The sequence below is a fragment of the Salvelinus alpinus genome, chromosome 28 (assembly GCF_045679555.1).
Source record: "Salvelinus alpinus chromosome 28, SLU_Salpinus.1, whole genome shotgun sequence".
Classification (NCBI taxonomy): domain Eukaryota; kingdom Metazoa; phylum Chordata; class Actinopteri; order Salmoniformes; family Salmonidae; genus Salvelinus; species Salvelinus alpinus.
Window position 1 is genome coordinate 12,284,060 of NC_092113.1, and position 20,620 is coordinate 12,304,679.

At 43.0% G+C, this 20,620-nt stretch overlaps 1 protein-coding gene across 1 annotated transcript in view; it reads right to left on the bottom strand.

The window, feature by feature from the left end:
• LOC139557988 (forkhead-associated domain-containing protein 1-like) overlaps positions 1 to 19,612 on the bottom strand; it is a 48,538-nt gene extending 28,926 nt beyond the window's left edge. The window contains exons 1-17 of the mRNA XM_071373359.1: positions 19,517 to 19,612; positions 18,943 to 19,149; positions 17,721 to 17,979; positions 17,412 to 17,509; positions 12,996 to 13,223; positions 6,570 to 6,693; positions 6,347 to 6,477; positions 5,870 to 5,941; positions 5,639 to 5,743; positions 5,138 to 5,227; positions 4,886 to 4,972; positions 4,418 to 4,570; positions 3,914 to 4,097; positions 3,526 to 3,596; positions 2,932 to 3,030; positions 2,679 to 2,765; positions 2,112 to 2,382 (exon numbers count right to left, since the gene is read on the bottom strand). Coding sequence (XP_071229460.1) covers positions 2,112 to 2,382; positions 2,679 to 2,765; positions 2,932 to 3,030; positions 3,526 to 3,596; positions 3,914 to 4,097; positions 4,418 to 4,570; positions 4,886 to 4,972; positions 5,138 to 5,227; positions 5,639 to 5,743; positions 5,870 to 5,941; positions 6,347 to 6,477; positions 6,570 to 6,693; positions 12,996 to 13,223; positions 17,412 to 17,509; positions 17,721 to 17,979; positions 18,943 to 19,149; positions 19,517 to 19,612 — 2,362 coding nt within the window. The remainder of the gene's footprint in view (positions 1 to 2,111; positions 2,383 to 2,678; positions 2,766 to 2,931; positions 3,031 to 3,525; positions 3,597 to 3,913; positions 4,098 to 4,417; positions 4,571 to 4,885; positions 4,973 to 5,137; positions 5,228 to 5,638; positions 5,744 to 5,869; positions 5,942 to 6,346; positions 6,478 to 6,569; positions 6,694 to 12,995; positions 13,224 to 17,411; positions 17,510 to 17,720; positions 17,980 to 18,942; positions 19,150 to 19,516) is intronic.
• Between the last annotated feature and the right edge of the window lie 1,008 nt (positions 19,613 to 20,620).

Consider the following 20,620-nt stretch of genomic DNA (forward strand, 5'->3'; position numbering starts at 1 on the left):
CAATACTTTGTAGAAGCATGTTTGATAGCGATTACAGCTGTGAGTCTTTCTGGGTAAGTCTCTAAGAGCTTTGCACACCTGGATTGTAAAATATTTGCACCTTATTCTTTGTATATTCAGTGTATATTTGGTCTTGTGTTTAAGGTTATTGTCCTATTGAAAGATGAATTTCTATCCCAGTGTCTGAGGGAAAGCAGACTGAACCAGGTTTCCTATAGGATTTTGCCTGTTGCTTAGCTTTATGCAGCCACCAAAATGCTTGAAAATATGAAGAGTGGTACTCAGTGATGTGTTGTGTTGGATTTGCCCCAAACATAACACTTTGTATTCAGGACATGAAGTTAATTTCTTTGCCACATTTTTTGCAGTTTTACTTCAGTGCTTTCGTGCAAACAGGATGCATGTTTTGGATTTAAAAAAATTCTGTACACTCTGTGATTTAGCTAACAATTGTGGAGTAACAGTTTTCTCCTATCACAGCCATTAAACTGTAACTGTTTTAAAGTCACCATTGGCCTCATGGTGAAATCGCTGAGTGGTTTCCTTCCTCTATGGCAACTTAGTTAGGAAGGACGCCTGCATCTTTGTAGTGACTGGGTGTATGGATACACCATCCAAAGTGTAATTAATAACTTCACCATGCTCAAAGGAACATTCAATATCTGCATCATTTTTGTATAATAAAAAAAATCATGTTAAACACTATTATTGCACAGAGTGAGTCCATGTAACTTATAACGTGACTTGTTAAGCACGCCTTTACTCCTGAACTTATTTAGGCTTGCCAAAAAAAAGTTGTTGAATACTTATTAGCTTAACATTTTTATTCATTTGTAAACATTTCTAAAAACATAATTCCACTTTGACACTATGGGGTATTGTGTAGGTCAGTGACACAAAATCTTAGCTGTAACACAAAAAAATTGGGAAATGTCAAGGGGTGTGAATACTTTCTGAAGGCACTATATATGGATTGGGTTAAATTGAAATGTTTCTTTCAGAAGAAATATGAAAAGCATATGCATAACCATGGTAGCAATTGAAAGGGAACAGTTAGGAGATTATGGGGAAATTATTAGACCAAAAGGTGAGGACACAACAATTCACCTAACACATGACTGAATACAAACATTACACTGGTGATTTTATGTGCATTTTACACTTACTGCACTTTACGCCGCATTTGTTGATAACGAAATCTGAAAATACTCTGGATACATTCAGTAACATGATACGAGTATTTCTGGAAAATGTGGGGTCGGTGCAACGTAAGACAAAAAAACTACTATGGGTTTGAGTGAGAGGACTAACTGGCGTCTCCAAGTGGCCACACACCTCTCCAAAGTGTGCACAGTTCCTAAGCAATTTCAATGCACTTTTATGACTCATAGAAGAGCCTGAAATATCAGTACACTGGTAGTTGTTTCATTTGGAACACAACCCTGCCATCACACAATTACTGTTGTTGTTTACACAATCCTAAAACAGACCATTATAAATCTCAGTCTGCGTCAGGTGGGCATCAAGCTTGTTTTATTGTCAACATCCCTAGCTAAGTTATACAATACGATCTTACAGTGCTAGACTTTCACAGGGCAATTCAGAGAAACAGATCTTAATTTTGGTGCGCATAGAAAGGATTCATGCGTGCATTCGTGTGTGTTCAGTGGCACATTTTCTTTACAATACACAACAATAGGCTCATTCTGTTCAGAACAACCCAGGGTATGACTCCATGTCATCTTGTAACTGTACATCAAAACATAGTAATCATAAACGTTGACACTGTATCTGACATGAGTTTTATGATATGGAAATGTGAAGTGCACATTTGGACACGGGTGTTTGGCTTGCTTGTAGGACATAAAAAGGTATTTATTATAATCCTCAACGTCTCATCTTTCAAAATACAGTCCTCTTAATTTACAGCATTTCCCTCACTCAGACATTTTTTGGTGCAAAAGTTGCCCAATTATTTGTTGTTAAAGCACAGAGATGCCCTGTATCCAGATGCCAAACCCTTCTAGGGTTCTCCTAGAAGAACAAGACCAACCAGACGGCCAGACAGCCAGACAGTCCACTCCTTTGACCCCCCCCCCCACCCCCCTCACCTCTCAGCTGTCCAATCAGCGCTTCCCTCTCCTCCTCCACCTCCTGGGCTCTCTGTCTGCTCTGGACCCAGCGCTGCTCCAGGGCCACGATGGTGTGTGCGTGCTGCCGCACCTGCTCCCTGTACTCGGCCTCCCAGACCCTGTAGCGCTCCTTCTCCTCCTCCAAGATCTCCTTCATCTTATCCTGCCACTCCTCCTCCCTCCTGCCTGCCTCCTCCAGCCTGGTGCACCACTCGGCCTCCTGGGTCTGTGCCTCCTGCTGCAGTTTAGTCTGGGAAGCGAGAGAAACACGTAGAGTCGATGGATTGTAACGTCTGTTTCCTGGTGGACCACTGTGTATGCTAGTTATCAGTTTCAGGTGTTCTCCTTGTAGATGCATCTTTATGTAGCTTTATCACCGGCTAGTTGTTGTGTTACTTGACTGCTTTAAGGGTGAATCCTTTGACAGTTTAATAACACACTGAATTACAAAACAAACAGACTGATGGAACCAGCATCCACAGTGTTCTCGAAGGACCTGGACTAGGAGAAATTGGTCAAAACCATCCCAGCACCTAGCCCCCTCACCTGGGCTTGTCTGAGTGCCTCCAACTCCCCCTTTAGCTCCTCCAACTCCTTCTTCCTGGCCTCTTCTTCATGCTGTGCCACAGTCATCTACAATGGAAGTAAGGGAACATAAAGATGTGCGTCTTTTCGTGGATGTCAACAAAGCATTGCTATTGAATCCATTTTCCCAGTCATGCACATGCACAGTGTGTGTGTATATGTGTGCAAGTGTGCGTGAGTGCCCGCAAGCATGCATGTGTGTGTGGGAGCCAACCTGCTGTCTCTGCTGCACCAGCTCCTCTCTGGTAATGCTCAGAAGCTCCTGCAGCTCTCTGGACTTTGCTTCTCTCTCCTGGAGCTCCTCCAGGTCTATCTGCACCCCAGAAAAGACACAGTGACCCTATGACAACTAAACAACCCTATCAGCCACATCATATGTGCAATCTCGCTATACATCACATTAAAACCACTGATGAGAAAATGAGGCCTTAGATAGGAAAACCTACCACTCAAACTCACTGGAAGTTTATTGATAATGACAGTGATCTTCCATTGGGTTACAAATACATCAATGATTATCCCATTTGTATAAGGGTTCTGGGCCTATTTTCAAACAGTCTCAGAGTAGGAGTGCTGATATAAGATCAGTTGTGCCTTTTAAGAAGACATGTAAGATTATACATACAGGGATATCCTGATCCCAGAGCTCTGAGATGCTTTGTGTATACAGGGCCTGATGTATATTCTTACTACATTTTCTTATTTGAACATCTACTCCAGTTCTGTGTATGTGGCTTACAGAGCAGGCCATTCACCAACATTTTTGAGTCAGTGCAGAGCAAAGTGATAGGGCACCAATTCTACCTACCTTCAAACGCTGAAGCTCCACTTTGTATCCCTGATGCTCATTGACCAGGGTTCTGATGCCACTCAGGACTCCTATGGGGATACAAAAGGATATTAGATCATATGGACCCCTTTGTGATTTTAACCCATATATGGACCATAGTAGTACTCCAATCCCCTAGTACCCATGTGTGTGTGTGTTAGTTAGTGCACCCTTTATTAAATATCTCTTAATTGAAGATAGGGAAACGACTTTGCATTATTCCATTACTACAGTGTTTTTCATGCCTTGTCCTGCGACTTTCCAGGAACACTGGAACACTGCTTTACCACATAAATACATAATTGACTATGTAAAGAAGTACAAATACAACAGCTAAACAAAATGTAAACAGCCAGATTTAAATCACCTTCAGTGGGATGTGAAGCATCTATCCCAGCTTCCAGTAGTGCCTGGGTGCCACTCTGAAGCAGTGGGAGCTGGGTAGCCATTATGGAGAGGACTGAAGCCTTGACCCAGGCCAGAGCTGGAGACACACTCTCCTCCTGTAGTGAGGTCATGGCCTTCTCCAGTGCATTTGCCGAGCATGCCTCCTGTAATTTACTCTGAGTGAGTGGACAATAGACATACCAGCTGTATCTTGTTTGGTCAAGTGTGTGTGTGTGTGTGTGCTATTTAGGATGTTTGGGTGACAGTATCAAAGCAGCATTTCAATTTGCTCGGGGAACACTTGAGACAGACAAGTTTCTTGATTGTCTGGTTGAGAGTTGATTTGTGTCACATTGTAGGTTATGTATTGCATTTACCCTAATTTGTAAGCCACTTTGGATTTGAGCATCTTATAATTGACAGATACACACTGTATGACAGTATATCCAAGTGTAGGACTATTCAAATGTGAGGGAGTGAATACCTGACAGGTCTCCAGCCTACTCTTCAGCCTCTCTGTGTCCTCTGCTGCCCCCTCCTGTTCAGTCATGAGCTCCTTCAGTTGTCCTTCCAGCTCCTCTATTTTACTCATCAGGCTCTCTCTCTCTCCTAGCAGCTCTGCCACCTGCTCTAATACCTACAAGGAGCAAAGATCACAGGCAGTGGTTAAATTATGGATGACCACATTCCTTTGGCTAGCATAGCTGTTTAACACACCAAGTAAATTGCGGATCTGTTTCCCCATGTTTTTGGTCATCACAAACCATCATGGCCCAACCCAATGCTTTTCAATGAGAAAAAAATAGAATTGGAATTCCAGTTTACTTCCTTGACTGAATTGAAATGTACTCTAACCCTGCAAACCTTCACAATACGGAGCTCTCTGGGACATTGATATACTTTTATGTTATTTATCTCTTTTCTATACTGTCAACGAAGAGGTCCCAGTAACCTGCTGGTCTGACAAGGCATCATGGGAAGTGGAGTCAGAGGGTTCAGTGGGTAACATCATCAGCAGCTGGTTACGAAGGTGCTCAATCTGAGACAAAAACAGTATTTCACTCCCTCACTTTGCGCCATTTCAGTTTAAGTCAATCATACTCATGAAGTCACACTTTAATTTCTATGAGGAAAGATACTTAAATTGATTTGCGTAATTATCAGGGACTATAATTAGAGAGGCACTAGAATTCTTTGAACTTACCTGTGCCTGCACCAGATCCAGCTCAGCTTTGCGCTTCTTTTGTTGTGTGTGCCTCTCTGCCTCAGACTCCGCGAACACAGAAGCTTGCTCCTGGAGCACACCATCATAGGAGTCAACCTAGAGCTTTGGAACTACACTGTATTCAAATTCCACAAAAACTATCCCACTAGATCTAACGACATCATATCCTCCCAATAATATGTTGTATGTGTACAATCAAGGTTACTCGAAAAGGGACAAATCCTCACGTGAGATATGTATGTATAACTCAAATTTCACACTGACGCATCAACATGATATACTGAATGTGAAACTCTGAAACGCTAATCTCACGTTAGGATTTGCCTCTGTAAAAGCATCACATTTCTATACACTCTAATAAAAAGAGTTCTAAATAGAACAATAGAGGCTTCTTCTAGAAGATAGAACCCTCAAAAATCCTATTCCACCCCACGATGCCGTAATTTCCCTAAACATAAAACCATGACATGAAGTTCTAACCCCAATCTTCTTCTCCAGTCTGTTTTTTAGCAAGTCGCTCTCTGTTGTTTGGTGCTCCAGGAGCCTCTGCTTATCCCTCAAAGTAACCTCCAGCCTCTCAACGCTCTGCAGATAACAAGAGAGAATCTGGATCATGTTCAGTAGGGAGGAGACGGAGTGAAACGGGGAGGTATGCATTCTTTAGCTATTGACTTTGAAGAGTCAAACATGGTCAGAGAAATGGATATCTACCTTCTTCAGTGTCATCACCTCATTTTCATGGTTGAGTAACTCCTCCTGGTGCTTCTTGCTCATTTTGGAGAACTGGCGGACAGAAAGACAGAGAGAGGAGAGAGAAAAGCTGAAATGAGCTACAAAGGGCAAGTGGTTGATTGGAAAAGTGGTTGACAGGAAACCTTGAGGCAGATGAATGTCTGTGGCTTAAATATGGCAGATAGAACAGCAACACCTGCATAGCTACAGCACAGTATTTCTCAGTTCAAGTTATTGAGCCTCACAAAAGATTCTGGTTTCGACACTAAATCATCTCTGCAATCATTCTCAAAGGACATGGATATCATTCAGCCATAGTAAAGTCTTAAAATAATTTTAGTCTATAAAAGTTATTACATTTAATTACTTTAAAGTCAAAGGAAAATTAAGAATCTGGACAGAAAGAACTGATTATATGACTAGATTCTGCGAAATATACTCAAAAACAATGGAGACCTTGGTGGCAGTAGCCCCCAGTTGGATGTCCTTGTGTCGGATGTCCTGCCGGAGTCTGTCCACCTCAGATGCCAGTTTCAGAGCCTGCTTCTCCCTCGCATTGAGGTCTCTCTGTAAGCTCCTTACCAGACCTAAATGGACACCACTTAGTCAGACTGACACTGAAATCCATGGGCACACAGGCATGCACATGCCACAAGCACAAACACACACACACACAAACCTGAGGCAGTGCTGCTTTCCCTCTTCAGTCTCTCCATCTGACCTCTTAGGTTGTAGATCTTTAGGTCTCGCTCTGTGACAGAATGCCTAAACACCTCACTGGAGCCCCTCTGCAGCTCTACCATCTTAACAAAGTATAGGTTATAATCAAACAGACAGTCACTATTACAAACTCTTCATACCTCAATGATAACATTGTGGGAAAGATATTTTAGAATGGGACTTTAAGACACTCCCAGAAACAAAAAAAATCATGTGACATTGTCTGGTGTTGCGGCGGGTACAGAGTTTGAAAATAAACTGCAAAAGGAATGTTATTTCCATGAGACAGAGAGAGATTTTTAAAGTGAGACTTCGACAGAAAATGCCACAAATCTCTCTAATTCAGATACCAGGATACTGTCCGTCTGTCTGGGACATGGGCTCAGGGAGAGAGTGGAAGGGTCAGAGAGAGGGACATCACTCAACATGGTCACAGCGATGGGCGCGAGAGCAGGGCCATTGAGATCGAGATTGCGAGCCCGAAAGACTGAAGCTACAGATACCACCTACAAACAGACGAGTGGCCAGACCACCACCACCACCACCCCTGATATCTAGACTGAGCTGAAGGATCTGAGAGACATGGTGCACAACATGGGAGCCCTCGTGGTGGAACAGAAGACTGAATTGCAATGCCAAAAAACACAAAGTAGACAACCTAGAGAGAGAAAATGGAGGTAATGTCAGAAAACATCCCATTTTGATCAATGTGAAAGAAAATATTTATGTAAATTGCACTTCTAAGTTTATTAAGAGATACCAATAGTAATATGTATATTGATAGTTTAGACTGTTGAATGAAGTGATATTGAGAACACAGGTAATAAAAAGAGGACATTGATACAATAATCCTATTTATTTTTGAGCTGACACAAGCCTTCAGGTCCCAGTCAAAGTCATCACAACATGAGCGATTTAACTCAATTAAAGTTTCTGTTACCACAGCTTTGGAAGCCAGACTGAGTGTCAGTGAGAAGGAGGTGGAAGAGCTGAAGAGAGAGAATGTAGGTAATGAAAAAATGACACGCAGCAGCCAAAAGCACAATGTTAGTTTAGGCCTACTCAATAGGTTGATATTCAGTACAATGCACAATTTTGTTGAACTAATATTGAATTCCCTTTTATTTTTAGTTCAAATTAGCCACTTGATGAATGAGTGATGCTGATACAATATCCAGACATGAATATACTGTTGGGTGGTGCTCTCGTTAAAATGGAGATAGCCTTCCACGGCATTGTCCTTCCTGTTACTGGATCGTTCCACGAATAGAGTACATTTTGGGTAGTGTAACTTGGTCAAAATAAACTATTCATTTCACCTCCTTTAAACATTCTGTCACAAAGAGCACATGTTCAACTTCATAAAGAACATGTTCTCCCATCTCAAGGTGTATAAAAATGGCTATAGTAATGCCATTAAAGTAACAGGGTAGAAAGTAACAGGGTTGAGGTATTCATCCTAAATCAGCCATGAATCCCCTTGTGACAGGGGGAATGGAAGCTTGTTGTAACGGCCGTCTGAAGAAGGAGTGGACCAAAGCGCAGTGTGATAAGTGTTCATGATTTATTAATAAAACTGAACACTAAATAACAAAGAGAACGAACGAAATCGAAACAGTTCTGTCAGGTGCAGAAACACAAAACAGAAAACAACTACCCACAAAACACAGGTGGGAAAAGGCTACCTAAGTATGGTCCTCAATCAGAGACAACGATAGACAGCTGCCTTTGATTGAGAACCACACCCGGCCAAAACCAAAGAAATACAAAACATAGAAAATGAACATAGAATGCCCACCCAAATGACACCCTGACCAAACCAAAATAGAGACATAAAAAGATCTCTACGGTCAGGGCGTGACACTTGATGTGTTGAACAGGGGCAATTGAATGCAAGCTTGTCACTTCTTTACATTTATTGTTAAAACATTTCTAGCCTTACTATCTATGGTAACATGGTTGACGTGTGATGCTCGACACGTTCAGTTTTCCACCACAAAACACCAGAAAATTGCCAAAAAGAGTAGAACCAGCTCAACTGCGTTTACACTATGAAAACATTGATGTTCAATGTTTCGTTTGAAAAAATATTTTCAAAGGAATAGTTTCACCAAATTAAAATGATAGTTCGGTTCACGTAACAGGGTTGACTTTAAAATGAGGGACAGACAGAAATGAATAACTAATCATCAATAAATAATAATCTTCAGAAATGACTTTGTCAAAGCAAGAACATAACTAGGGCTTTACAAAGAAATCTTGGGTTTAAGTGGGTTAAAATCTCCCTAGAATTAGGAAAAACTCATATTTATCCAGATATGGGGAACTTTAATAAGTATTCATTCATATTAAAAATCGGATTTATTGAATTTTGTATACGGTTTATATTAAAGGGCACTACATTTAATATAACAGGCTTTTGATATTCAATATTGGTGCACAATTTCTACTTAAAATATCAAAGGGACGCAAAATGTACTCTATTCGTGTAACGACCCAGCCACCAATGGCAAAGACAGGAGGTGTGCCCTCTAACTTTGTTACATTAGACAAAAAGTAGGCAACACAGACACTACATTGTTTCTTTTCTTTGTGTATTTACATTTTCAACTTTCAAGTCTAAAGTGGCAGCCAGTGAGAGTGGGAAATAGGACATTGATCTGGAATAACGCAACTTTTTTGGGCATAGAATAGTTTGCCTGTTTTAAACGGTAAAACTTAAAAATGTATCAGTGTGTCTTTTCATTCTGTTTTAGCCTTTGAGGCCAGACTGAGTGCCAGTGAGAGGGGAGTGGAAGAGCTGAAGAGAGAGAATGCAGGTCAACAGCAGGGTTGGGGTCAGTTAGGAATTTCCTAATTTAATTAAATTCATCCCAACTCAGAGACATCTCAATTCAAAGAAATTCAACTGAGACATGAAACGTGAAAGTCTCATTGCTTTGACCCACTGGGCACAGACAACATTTATTTTTAGTCTAGTTTTGATTTACATTTGGTTGAGTTGTCAATTAACGTGAATTCAATGTCAAATCAACAAAACGTTTCACCATGTCATTGGATTTATGTTAAAAGTTGGGTAAATCAATATGAAACTATTTTACGTTGATTACTTTTTTCAAATCCAATCAGTTTTCCACATTGATTCAACATCATTACATTGAATTGTTTGGTTGAAATTACAAAGATACAGGTGTCCTTCCTAACTCAGTTGCCAGAGAGGAAAGAAAGAGTTTAATGTGATAGGAGAAAACTGAGGATGGATCCACAACATTGTAGTTACTCCACAATACTAGCCTAATTGACAAAGTGAAAAGAAGGAAGCCTGTTCACAATAAAAATATTTAAAAAATATGCATCCTGTTTGCAACGAGGCACTAAAGTAATACTGCAAAATATTTGGCAAAGCAATTGACTTTTGTCCTGAATACAAAGTGTTATGTTTGGGGCAAATCCAATACAACATATAACTAATTTTCAAGCATAGTGGTGGCTGCATAATGTTATTGTCACGATCGTCGTCAGGGTGGAAATGACTGGACCAAGGTGCAGCGTGGTGGGTGTACATTTCTTTTTATTATGAATGTCGCCAACAAAAACGAACGTGAAGCTGACTAGGGCTATACAGGCCACTAACACAGACAACTACCCACAACTAAGGTGGAAAAACAGGCTGCCTAAGTATGATTCCCAATCAGAGACAACGATAGACAGCTGTCCCTGATTGAGAACCATACCCGGCCAAAATATAGAAAAAGAAAACATAGAAATAAAGAAACTAGAATGCCCACCCTAGTCACACCCTGGCCTAACCAAAATAGAGAATAAAAGCCTCTCTATGGCCAGGGCGTGACAGTACCCCTCCCAAAGGTGCGGACTCCGGCCGCAAAACCTGACTCTTTAGCGGAGGGTCCGGGTGGGCATCTACTTCGGTGGCGGCTCCGGTGCGGGACGCAGACCCCGCTCCACCTCTGGCTCCCCCCCACTTTGGTGGCGCCTCTGGACTGGGGACCCTCGCTGCAGGCCCCGGACTGGGGACCCTCGCTGCAGCCCCCGGACTGGGGACCCTCGCTGCAAGCCCCGGACTGGGGACCCTCGCTGCAGGCCCCGGACTGGGGACCCTCGCTGCAGGCCCCGGACTGGGGACCCTCGCTGGCGGCCCCGGACTGGGGACCCTCACTGGCGGCTCCGGACTGGAGGCCGTCGTTGGAGGCACCGGACTGGAGGCCGTCGATGGAGGCACCGGACTGGAGGCCTTCGTTGGAGGCTCCGGACTGGAAACCGTCGCTGGAGGCTCTGGACTGGAGACTGTCGCTGCAGGCTCCGGACCGCGGATCAATACTGGAGGCTTCGTACCATGGATCCTTATTGCAGGCTTCGTGCCATGAATCATCACTGGAGGCTTCGCTGCCATGGATCATCACTGGAGGCTTCGTGCCATGGATCATCACTGGAGGCTTCGTGCCATGGATCATCACTGGAGGCTTCGTGCCATGGATCATCACTGGAGGCTTCGTGCCATGGATCATCACTGGCGGCTTCGTGCCATGGATCATCACTGGAGGCTTTGTGCCATGGATCATCACTGGAGTGAGGAGACGTATGGACAGCCTGGTGCGTGGAGCTGCCACAGGGCTTACCAGGCTGGGGAGACATACAGGAGGCCTGGTTCTGGGAGCAGGCACAGGACTCACCAGGCTGGGGAGACATACAGGAGGCCTGGTTCTGGGAGCAGGCACCGGATACACTGGGCCGTGGAGGCGCACTGGAGGTCTCGAGTGTAGAGCCTGCACAACCCGTCCTGGCTGGATGGTTACCTTCGCCCCGGCAAAGGCGGGGCGCTGGCACAGGACGCACTGGGCTGTGCAGACGCACCAGAGACACAGTGCGCAGAGCCGGCGCAGGATATCCTGGGCCGTAGAGACGCACTGGCGGCCAGATGCGCTGAGCCGGCACCATCCGTCCTGGCTGGATGCCCACTCTAGCCCGGCCGATGCGGGGAGCTGGAATGTAGCGCACCGGGCTGTGAACGCGCACTGGAGACACCGTGCACTCCACCGCATAACACGGTGCCTGACCAGTACCACGCTCCTTACGATAAGCATGAGGAGTTGGCTCAGGTCTGAATCCACATTTTGGGGGGGGGGGGGGGGGTGGCCTCCCGGTCTTTCGTGCCAGCCGTGACCCTGTGTAATCCTGGGCCCTTTTTCTCGCTGCCTCCGCTTTCCTCGCTGCTTCCACCTGCTCCCAGGGCAGGCGATCCTTTCCCGCCAGGATCTCCTCCCACGTCCAGGATCCTTTCCCATTCAGGAGGTCCTCCCATGTCCATTCCTCCTTACCACGCTGCTTGGTCCGTTTGTGGTGGGTAGTGCTGTCACGATCGTCGTCAGTGTGGAAATGACCGGACCAAGGTGCAGCGTGGTCAGCGTACATTTCTTTTTATTATGAATGTCGCCAACAAAAACAAGAAACAACAAAAAACGAACGTGAAGCTGACTAGAGCTGTACAGGCCACTAACACAGACAACTACCGACAACTAAGGTGGAATAACAGGCTGCCTAAGTGTGATTCCCAATCAGCGACAACAATAAACAGCTGTTCCTGATTGAGAACCATACCTGGCCAAAACATAGAAACAGAAAACATAGGAATAAAGAAACTAGAATGCCCACCCTAGTCACATCCTGGCCTAACCAAAATAGAGAATAAAAGCCTCTCTATGGCCAGGGCGTGACAGTTATGGGTATGCTAATCGTTAAGGACTGGGGATTTTTTCAGGATTAAAAAAAACCGGAATGGAGCTAAACACAGGCAAAATCCTAAAGGAAAACCTGGTTCAGTCTGCTTTCCACCAGACACCAGAGATTAATTCACACTTCAGCAGGACAATAGCCTAAAACACAAGGCCAAATCTACATTGGAGTTGCTTACCAAGAAGACAGTGAATGTTCCTCACTGGCCGAGTTACAGTTTTTACTTAAATCTACTTGAAAATATGTCAAGACCTGAAAATGGTTGTCTAGCAATAATCAACAACCAATTTCACAGAGCTTGAAGAATATTGAAAAGAATAATGATAAAACATTGCACAAAACAGGTGTGGAATGCTCTTCGAGACTTAGCCAGAAAGCTGTAATTGCTGCCATCGGTGCTTCTACAAAGCATTGACTCAGGGGTGTGAATACTGAATGTAAATAAGATATTTCTGTATTTCATTTTTAATGCATTTGCAAATATGTCTAAAAACATGCTTTCACTTTTTCATTATGGGGTATTGTGTGTAGATGGGTGAGAAATTATTTTTTTAATCCATTTTGAATTCAAGCTGTAACACAGCAAAATGTGGAATAAGCCAAGGGGTATGAATACTTTCTGAAGGCACTGTACCTGCTCCTTCATCCTTTCGATCTGCTCCCTCTTGTCATTGATGTCCCTCTCCAGACTGAGCAGCCTGTGTTTGATCTCCTGGTCGGTCTGCTGGCTCTGGGTCAGCTGGTGTCTCAGAGGTGACATCTCGTCCCTCAGCCCTGCAATCACCCTGTCCTTCCTCTGGGACTCACTCTCAAACACAGCCAGCCTGCTGATCTCGTCTCCTAGCCGCAGCAGCCTCTCCTCCTAGCCAGAGCACAGGGAAGAAAAAGATTTGCCAGTGGGTAACCTGCTCTGGGTGTATGTTCTTAACTTTTTATTTTACATAATGTCTCCACCATAATTTCCTATGACCGATTTGGATGAAGACTTCTACTTTAACAAGTCAGTAGCTCTGGACATTCTGCTTACTCCAGATCAGGCCCTAATCCCCGTGACTCGAAAGAGGAAGCAGCGGCGAAAAAGAGGCAGGTATGGTAGCCTCCTAACGTGATTACGTCGACCAACAAATATACCACAATTTCCCCTGTTCTTTTGGCGAGAACCAACTGGATGAACTCCATTCGAGACTATCCTATCAACGGGACATGAAGAACTGTAATATTCTATGTTTCTCTGAGTCTTGGCTGAACAAGGACATTGATAATATTAGGTACACCCATCTAGTACTGGGTTGGACCCCCCTTTGCCTCCAGAACAACTTGAATTCTTCACGGCATGGACGTCGGAAACATTCCATAGGGATTTTGGTCTATGCTGATGCAATGGCCTCATGCAGTTGCTGCAGATTGGGCAATGGTACACAACTGCCACCAGTGGTGTAAAGTACTTAAGTAAAAATACTTTAAAGTACTACTTAAGTATCTTTACTTTACTTTACTATTTATATTTTTGACAACTTTTACTTTTACTCCACTACATTCCAAAATAAAATAATGTACTTTTTACTCCTGACACCAAAAGTACTCGTTACATTTTGAATGCTTAGCAGGACAGGAAAATTGTCTAATTCACACACTTATCAAGAGAACATCCCTGGTCATCCCTACTGCCTCGGATCTGGCAGACTCACTAAACACAAATGCTTAGTTTGTAAATTATGTCTGACTGTTGAACTGTGCCCCTGGCTATCCATAAATAAAAAATAAAAAATAAAAAAAATCATGCAGTCTGGGTTGCTTAATATAAGGAATTTGAAATATTTTACTTTTACTTTTGATACTTAAGTATATTTTAGTGATTACATTTACTTTTGATACTTAAGTATATTTAAAACAAAATACTTTTAGACTTTTACTCATGTAGTATTTTGCTGGGTGACTTTCACTTTTACTTGAGTCATTTTCTTTTAAGTTATCTTTACTTTTACTCAAGTATGACCATTGGCTACTTTTTCCACCACTGACCGCAACCAGGCAGGATGGGTCCATGGACTCATGCTGCTTATGCCAAATTCTGACTCTGCCATCAGCATGTTGCAACAGCGACCGGGATTCTTCAGACCAGGCAATGCTTTTCCATTCCTCAATTGTCCAATGTTGGTGATTGCATGCCCACTGGAGCCATTTGTTTTTAGCTGATATGAGTGGAACCCAATGTGGTCGTCTGCTGCATTAGCCCATCCGTGATAAGAATCGATGAGTTGTGCGTTCCGAGAGGCCGTTCGGCACACCACTGCTGTACTGTGCCGTTATTTGTCTGTTTGTGGCCTGCTTATTGCACGATTCTTGCCATTCTCAGTCGATCTCTCTCATCAATCAAATAACATTTAGCTCAGACACCCCACAAGAAATGCCATCAGGGGTCTCTTCACAGTCCCCAAGTCCAAAATGAATTCACGGCAACACAGTTTTATACAGAGCCATAATCTTATGGAACTCCCTTCCATCTCCAATTACTCAAGCCAACAGCAAAATTACCTTTTAAAAAACGGATTAAAAAACAACTCATGGAACGGTGGGGTCTGTGAATGCATACACACATAATCTTTTAGATGAATTGTTTGTATTCTTTTTTAGTTGCATTGTTTGTATATCGTTGTATTTTTAAATATGTGTGACGTTCCTTGTCTATCAGTGTATCAGTGTTTTGGTACTTGTCATTTTTTGTGGACCCCAGGAAGAGTAGCTGCTGCTTCTGCAAAAGCTAATGGGGATCCATAAACAAAACAAAAAATCTAATAAGCTAAAGGCTAGAGTTACCGCTTTCAAGGAGTGGAACACTAATCTGGATATTTACAAGAAATCACTCTACAACCTCCGACGAGCCATCAAACAGGCAAAGCGCCAATACAGGACTAAGATTGAATCCTACTACGCCGGTCAGATGTGGCAGGGCGTGCAAACTATCACAGATTACAAAGGGAGACCCAGCCGTGAGCTGCCCAGTAACGCTAGCCTACCAGACGAGCTAAATGCCTTCTATGCTCAGTTCGAAAGCAAGCAACACTGAACCATGCATGAGGGCACCAGCTGTTCAGGAAGACTGTGTGATCTCGCTCTCCGTAGCCAATGTGAGTAAGACATTTAAACATGTTAGCTGGAAGTAGAAGCCTAAGTATTGTTGTTCATTCGTTTACTCCAATTAGGGCAGGGGTGGTATGGTTACGGGATAATAATAAAAAAGGAAAATATGTTACAAATATATATATTTAAAATAAAATATATATTTATAAAGAATATATATTGGGTTTTGGAAATGATACAGATAATTACATTGATAGAAGCCACAATCTATCGGCAATATTAAAGCTGATCTACCCCCTAAAAAAAAGTATATACATATTTATAAAACAGGTTAGCGGGTCAGATGGATTACCAGGACGTGTACTCAGGGCATGCGCTGATCAGCTGGCAAGTGTCTTCACTGACATTTTTAACCTCTCCCTGACCTTGTCTGTTATAGCTACATGTTTCAAACTGACCACCATAGTCCCTGTTCCCAAAAACGCCAAGGCAACCTGTCTAAATGACTATCGTCTCGTAGGACACATCTGTAGCCACGAAATGTTTTGAAAGGCTGGTCATGGCTCACATCAACACCATCATCCCAGACACCCTGGGCCCACTCCAATTTGCATACCGCCCCAACAGATCCACAGATGACGCAATCTCTACTGCACTCCACACTGCCCTCTCCCACCTGGATAAGAGGAACACCTATGTGAGAATGACTACACCATAGTGCCTTCAAAGCTTATCACTAAGCTCAGGACCCTGGGATTGAACACCTCCCTCTGCAACTAGATCCTGCACTGGTGGTGAGGGTAGGTAACAGCACATCAGCCTATAGGGATGAGGCCAGTGACCTGGCTGTGTGGTGTTAGGACAACAACCTTTCCCTCAACGTCAGCAAGACAAAGTAGCTGATTGTGGACTACAGGAAATGGAGGGCTGAGCATGCCCCCATCCACATCGACATGGCTGTAGTAGAGTAGGTCAAGCGCTTCAAGTTCCTCAGTGTCCACATCGCTAAGGAATTAACATGGTCCACACACACCAACACAGTCGTGAAGAAGGCATGACAACGCCTCCCCCTCAGGAGGCTGCAAAGATTTGTCATGGGCCCTCAGATCCTCAAAAAGTTCTACAGCTGCACCCTTGCGAGCATCTTGACTGGCTACATCACCGCTTGGCATAGCAACTGCGTTACAGATGGTAGTGCATCCACCCCAGTACATCACTGGGGCTGAGCTCCCTGCCATCCTGGACCTCTATACCAGGCGGTGTCAGAGGAAGGCCCTAAAAATGTTCAAAGACTCCAGCCACCAAAGTCATAGACTGTTCTCTCTGCTACAGTACGGCAAGTGATAAAGATGCACCAAGTCTGGAACCAACAGGACCCTGAACAGCTTCTACCCCCAAATCTGCTAAATAGTTAACCAAATCGCTACCTGGATTATCTGCATTGACCCCCCCCCCCCCCCCCTTGCACTAACTATTTTTACTCATCACATACGCTGCTGCAACTGCTTATTATCTATCCTGTTGCCTAGTCACTTTACCCCTATCTATATGTACATATCTACTTCAATTACCTCGTACCACAACACATCGACTCGACCCCAGCACATCGACCTGTGTATATGGCCAAGTTGTCGATACTCATTGTGTATTTATTCCTTGTTATCTTTCTATCCTATTTCCATTTTCCTCTCTGCATTTTACTGATAGTCTACACCTGTTGTTTACAAAGCATGTGACAAATAACATGTTATTTTGTTAGTATTCTGTTTGGAGAGTTATTCAACATTTTTGGCTGTACAAGGCAAACAGGGAAAGGACTGGATAAATGTAAAGCAGAGACACATTTCTATTTTCACTGGGGGAACAAAGGCTTGGGTGCACTTCCACATTGGTATTTTATATAGCGGCTACACAATCACAAGACCACCACAATACCACCAACAAGACCACTAACAAGACAGATGCCCACCTTCTCCTGTAAGAGGTGCTGCATGGTCTGAGAACTTTCAGATGCCACTGCTCCGGTTCTCTGAGGGGGCCCGCTTCCTGTGTGTCCAGTCCAACTTCCTGCAAAAACCAAGAGTCTCGTGTACAAGTGATGCATTTACACACACCTTCACCTATTGAAACCAACTCGAATGTAAACTGAGGCTCGTTCAATAAGGCATACTGTTCGCAAACATTAGCTAGTACACAGTAGCTAACATGGCACCAAATGATTAGACCATGTACGTTGTGTGCACAGTGAGACACAGTATAATTCAGCCACCTGGTCTGCGTGAGGTTGTCCCTTGTTGTTCAGAGGGGATGCTCTGCCCAGTCCGTTTGGTCCCAGCACTGGCTGGTCGAGCCCGGCTAGGGGGATGAGGGGTGACAGATGATCGCCCGCATACCCACGCAACAGGGGCAGAAGTATTGCCAGGTAGGAGAGGGAGCTGGGAGGAGGGGGAGGAGGGAGACTGGGCAATGGGGGGCTCCTCTATCAGCTGCAGGGAGTTCTGACTGGCTGTCCAGATGCTTTTGGGAGGGCAGGGGAGCTGGAGAGAAATAGAGAGATACATAGAGGCACATACAACACCTCAACACCAATGAGGCCATGCAGCTTAAATACAGATTAACACCACTGACCAAATATATAGGGAATAGTGATAGGTTCCCTCCTGTTGTGTTCGTTTCATGTAAATTAATTATGTGTTCCCGGTCCAAAATGACCGCCCCATTATTGCTGATTATAACTCAATAATAATACATATATTATCACCTAATGTTGTGTTAGATCTTTTTATCAACTTAAGTTCTTGTGAACATTATTATTTGCTATTTATGGGCTGTAGGCTTCATTGACCTGTGTGGTTCCCGTGGGGGAAAGATTCTATTGGGGAAAGGTTCCCGTGGGGGTTGCGATGGAAGCCAAGAAGGGGAGTGAGGTGTGTGTGTGTGTGTGTGTGTGTGTGTGTGTGTGTGTGTGTGTGTGTGTGTGTGTGTGTGTGTGTGTGTGTGTGTGTGTTCAAACACAGATGCATGTGGGGGTCTGGGAGAGGAAGTGTGTCCATCTGATGAACGGGCATGTGCCTGAACTCCATTGTATACACTAATTGTAGTCTCATTCATTTCTAATGACCGGTCATGTTTGACCGGGAACACCACAGGTGTACCAAAGTTAAATGAAACACGCAAAATTTAATGAAAATCATCCAAATGTATTTTGTGTGGACAAAGTCATGGAACCTTATGACAATCAGATTAAATTAACTACATTTTTCAGAGAGAAAACTTGTAAATTGGTCCAATTCGACCAGAACACAGCAGGAGGATTAAAGCAAGCAAAGAGTGGATAACTTCTTACTGCTGCATTGGGAGATATCTGGTAGATAAGACAGTATGGCCTATATCCCAGGTCGCAGTTGTACATTTGAACTTGTTCTCAACTGGCCTACTTGGTTAAATAAAGGTGAAATAAAAAAATCTAAAATATGCACTACAGACTACATAAATCATACCATAGATGGGCTTTCCACAGCTAGCTGGTAGGTGGAGCCTCCATAGCCAAAGTGCAGTTCATCGCCTGGGGTTAGATGCACGGCTGCATTGTGGATACGACAGTCGTTGACATATGTACCATGGGCAGAGTTCAGGTCACTCAGCACAAAGCATGCCTCTGATTTGCTCCATTCGATCAGGGCGTGATGCTCCTCAACTCCTCCGTTCTGTCAATTATGAGCATAAAGCAGTCAATATAATAGTAACTCCGTATAGAAGATCACATTTAAATATTGATAAAGCCAGCACACATATTCCAATACCAAGATAAGGACATATTTACTGTATTGCTCAGTTCTATATTCTTCAATACAGATTACTATTATTATTATTATTATTATTATTACCATCATCAATACAGACGACTTTACCACAATCAATCTAGTTTTGGCTGATAGGTGTGTGTACCGGTAGCCTATCGTTATATTAAATTATATTATCGTTATATTAAAAGAAAATAATAGCATTGTTTGCATTTTATCTTTTTGTACAGACATACATTTGCAGTTTGTGGATGCAGCATCATGACCTTACCTGTAAACATAAATCGCAATCCCTATGTGTTCCTACTGTAGTGGTTTCGGCCTGGAGTTTAAATACCCACCCCGTAGTTTTCAGGTAACCCCTCATATCCACCTGTAAAGCATTACCAAATGAATAATCTTACCACATATGCACGTAATTGCTCCCTAAAAGATTGACATGAGACGTGTCAGCAACTTCAACTTGGCAGTGGCACACTATGCTTGATAAGTACGACGACTGCTTAAGTTGACTTCGTTTTAAGATATCATTCGAATTAATGCTACATTAACATGTTACAATATACATTATTCTCTCATACATTAAAGAGACAAACACGTTTTTGAGGCGTTTTTACAATAAAGTGTAAAGGTTTAAATGGAGTCCACCCAAAACAGTTCTATTCAACTTCAGAAAATATATGATTTTTGGGACAACATTTTTACTTTCCTTAAAACGAGGCAGACAGTCCGAAATGTATCCAATTCATTCAACAGCAGAGAGAAAAAACATTGTAGCCTACAGGTTTGTATATGGAAATCAGCTTGACTTCGGATTGTATATCAGCGCCATGGAAACTATACTAGACTCCGCCCTTGGTGTATTTAACCATTTGTTGCATCTCATGGGTGACTTCGGGGAATCTTAGTCCATGGGAAAAAACGATTTGCTGGAAAACATGTGGTTCATACGTCTATAATTTCTGGAGAAATGTATAGTAAAATGGTTGACAAAATCAATATTTGATAAATAAAGTAATACATATTTTATCCAAATACTGTAACATGAATCAAGAATATAAATATTTTCTCATTATGATTTATAATACATATATAAAAGTGAATACTCTGTTGTTATCATCTATGCATAGTCACTTTAATAATGCTGCCTACATGTACATATTACCTCAACTAACCTGTGTCCCCGCACATTGACTCCGTACGGATACCCCATGTATATAGTCTCGCTATTGCTATTTTACTGCTGCTCTTTAATTACTTGTTACTTTAATTTCTTATTCTTATCCGTATTTTTTTTAAACTGCATTGTTGTTTAGGGGCTCGTAAGAAAGCATTTCACTGTAAGGTTGTATTCGGCGCATGTGACTAATACAAT